A 2,903-nucleotide genomic window follows, 5' to 3' on the forward strand; every position below is an offset into this window, starting at 1 on the left:
AAGGTCAGGAAAATGTGCCATCAAAGAAAAAATATATATGTTTGCAAACAGGTAATATATAAATAAATGTCTCTTAGCATCTACCGATAAAACTGTATAGGCAACTCTTATGTACACTGAATAAAAATTATTTTTTACGCAATGAAAGGTTTCACAGACTAGGAATAGGGATGGGCGATATGGCCTACAATCCATATTGCGATATACATTGCAGCCTCTTGCGATAACGATATCACGATATATAAATTATAATAAAACCATTTCAGAACAGGTTACACAGACCCTGCTTAACAACTGCTAAATGTAGTTTTAAAAGAAAGAAAGAAAGAAAGAAAGAAAGAAAGAAACGGTGCAAATAGTTTTGAGAACATTTATTGTGCAAAACTGTAATTATACAACATAATGTTGCAGATAAATAAAATTCAAGTACACTAGCTGCAGAGACTTTAAGTAGGCCTAATGTTTATATTATGGCTTGGAGCTTATGAAACCCCAAATTTAAAATTTGAATATTGTGAAAAGGTTTTCATAAAGCTGTAAGCCATAATCATCAAAACTATAACAAATAAAGGCTTGAAATATCTCTCTTAGTGCCATGCCATAGACAGTAAAAAGTGCAAAACAGTGCAGAAGGCACCAAATGTAGTTTTAGTTAAGCTATTTTCTTAAAGTACACAAATAAAAAGAAAAATGTATAATAAAAAGAAAAAAATATATCAATCAATCAAAACAGAGCTGGCCCTCCTGACCACTTTTACTTGGTAATAGCAGCATAAGACAAAGGTCTTTGTGACACAGTCCAAATGATATCACATTCGCATCCTCTTCAGTGGACTCTTCTGTGTTGTGACCCTTGGCGCTGGGCATGTGATGTCTCTTGCCTCGTCAGCACAGAATGGCCTGATTTTTTCATACAGATAGGTCTGCCTGTCAATGTTCAGTCCAGGTGGGGCCAGGACAGGAAGACCGTCGATAGGGGGCAGATCTGCTCCGTTGCGCAGTAGCTGATATTCGACAGGTTGTGCATCACAGTGAGCTTTTGCAAGCACCACACCTGGTCTCTTGGCATCAAAGCTGTGACAGAATAAGCACATAAGACATTTTAAACATGGCAAAGTATTTTTTCATAAAAAAACTGTCATGTGTATGTTGTTGCTATGTTATATTGTATGTACACAATGTGAAAGTTTCAATAAGTACCTGAAGTGCTGATAACTCTTGATCTGTGGGAGTCTACGGAAATGGCGAGTCAGATGCTGCTGCCAGTCGAAGGTCTGGACTAAAACTTTGCCCTCTGCCGTTCCAACAAGCTGTGGGATATTGAGGTGACTCACAGGAGAGCTGTTTTCCACAACCTGATGACAAAAAAAGAAGAGGGAGAAAAAAAAAAAGATCTTCAGTTAAACGTTTTATTGAAGCAGAACAGAAAACAGCACTGAAGTCATTAAAGCAAAGTAAAGTTAAAGTACCTCAGCGATGTCTGCCAAAGTGTTGACTCTTGTCTTCATGTAGGCTTGCTTGAGGAGTCCAAAGCCACAGTCAGGGGAAAACTTGGTGTGGCCAACAATAAGGAAGTGGATTTCAATTTTATCATGAAGCTTGTGTCCAACCCGCCAGGCAAGGTACCAGAGCATGAAGTTGTTCTTGTTCTGCCCACTGCAGTTGTCACAATGAAGATCCACCTCTGTTTCTCCAACTCCAAAGTTGCAGAAGAAATGATGCATGTAGCTGATGACTTCATTGCTTCCCTTAGTAGATGACATGCCTTCATCAATCAGGTAATTCACCTGTTTCTGCAGCCCTTCACAGGAAACACCAAATAGGCCACATTTCCGTGGGGTCAGGAAGTACATTGGTCCTGGCTGGAGAGGGTTTGAGGGAAAGTGTAACTGTAGGAGACAGAGGGAGAGAGGGAACTTGGATTAGAATGAAATCCAATATATAAATTACTATATTGATGCTATTTTGCATTTGCGCTATTATCAGGCTGCTTATTCTCATGCACCAAATCGCCCTTTAAGGGACATTAATAATGTAAAGTGAAGTAAATGTGTGTGAAATATTACCTGCTGAGCAAAATCAAAACTGTAATGCATCCTAATCTTCTTGCTTTCTGGTAGGGACGGTCCAAAAGACAGGTTAGAGCCAGAGCAAATCTTTCTGCAGGCAGCAGTCATGTCGTTGTACACAGCCCTCTCTTTCTGCACAAGGGAAAGATGATCTTGTTGCTTCTTTACTGCTTCAGACTTTCTATCATCTGGGAGGTTTGCACCTCGTATCAGCTGCTCGTTATTGCTTTGGCACTGCCAGCAGAGATCTGTGCGCGGCCGGCAACTTTTGATGTGTGGGAGAAGTCGGTTCCACAGTGCTTTGAAACTGGTTTTACAAACTGCACGCTCACCTGAAAAACAGATATTGCTTATGGTTAATTGTATTGTAATTGCTAATAGTGCTTCGCATTATTTCACATTATAAGCACTCAATTCTAAATCAATGTTTACACATACCAAGCTCCTTAGCAGACTTCATGTAGAGACGCCACACTGAGGCCTTGGACACATGAGTTGGCAGCAACTTCACATGCCAATCCTTATGCCCAGGCTGTCGGCCAGGCAGCATGATGGCATTGTCTTCTGCATAGTTGTTTAATGAAGTCCACAACTCTGTTGATATCATCAGGGTGGATAAACCTGGCTGGTGGACGTGGCAGTGAGTGCTTCTTCCTCAAACGTGGTCTTGCCCCATTCTCCTCATAGTGTTTCACTATATCAGCCAGGGTGTCTCTGCCAATGCTAAAAAAAGAAAAGAAAAAAGAAAAGTTTAACATCATGGTAGTGCTGGGCGGTTTGACCAAAAATTGATATCACGGTTTTTTTCAAAATTGTGCCGGTTTACGGTTTATG

At 40.4% G+C, this 2,903-nt stretch overlaps 1 protein-coding gene across 1 annotated transcript; it reads right to left on the reverse strand.

The window, feature by feature from the left end:
- Nucleotides 1-356: 356 nt before the first annotated feature.
- LOC309481060 (uncharacterized protein) lies at nucleotides 357-2,629 on the reverse strand. The gene is made up of 5 exons (XM_082145802.1): nucleotides 2,508-2,629; nucleotides 2,067-2,401; nucleotides 1,470-1,889; nucleotides 1,201-1,355; nucleotides 357-1,074 (listed from the first exon to the last, which is right to left on the reverse strand). The coding sequence occupies exons 1-5, from the start codon at nucleotides 2,617-2,619 to the stop codon at nucleotides 810-812; spliced, it is 1,287 nt and encodes a 428-aa protein (XP_082001928.1). The 5' UTR covers nucleotides 2,620-2,629; the 3' UTR covers nucleotides 357-809.
- Nucleotides 2,630-2,903: the final 274 nt, after the last annotated feature.

This window comes from Leuciscus leuciscus (assembly GCF_965113295.1).
Source record: "Leuciscus leuciscus genome assembly, chromosome: 18".
Lineage (NCBI taxonomy): Eukaryota > Metazoa > Chordata > Actinopteri > Cypriniformes > Leuciscidae > Leuciscus > Leuciscus leuciscus.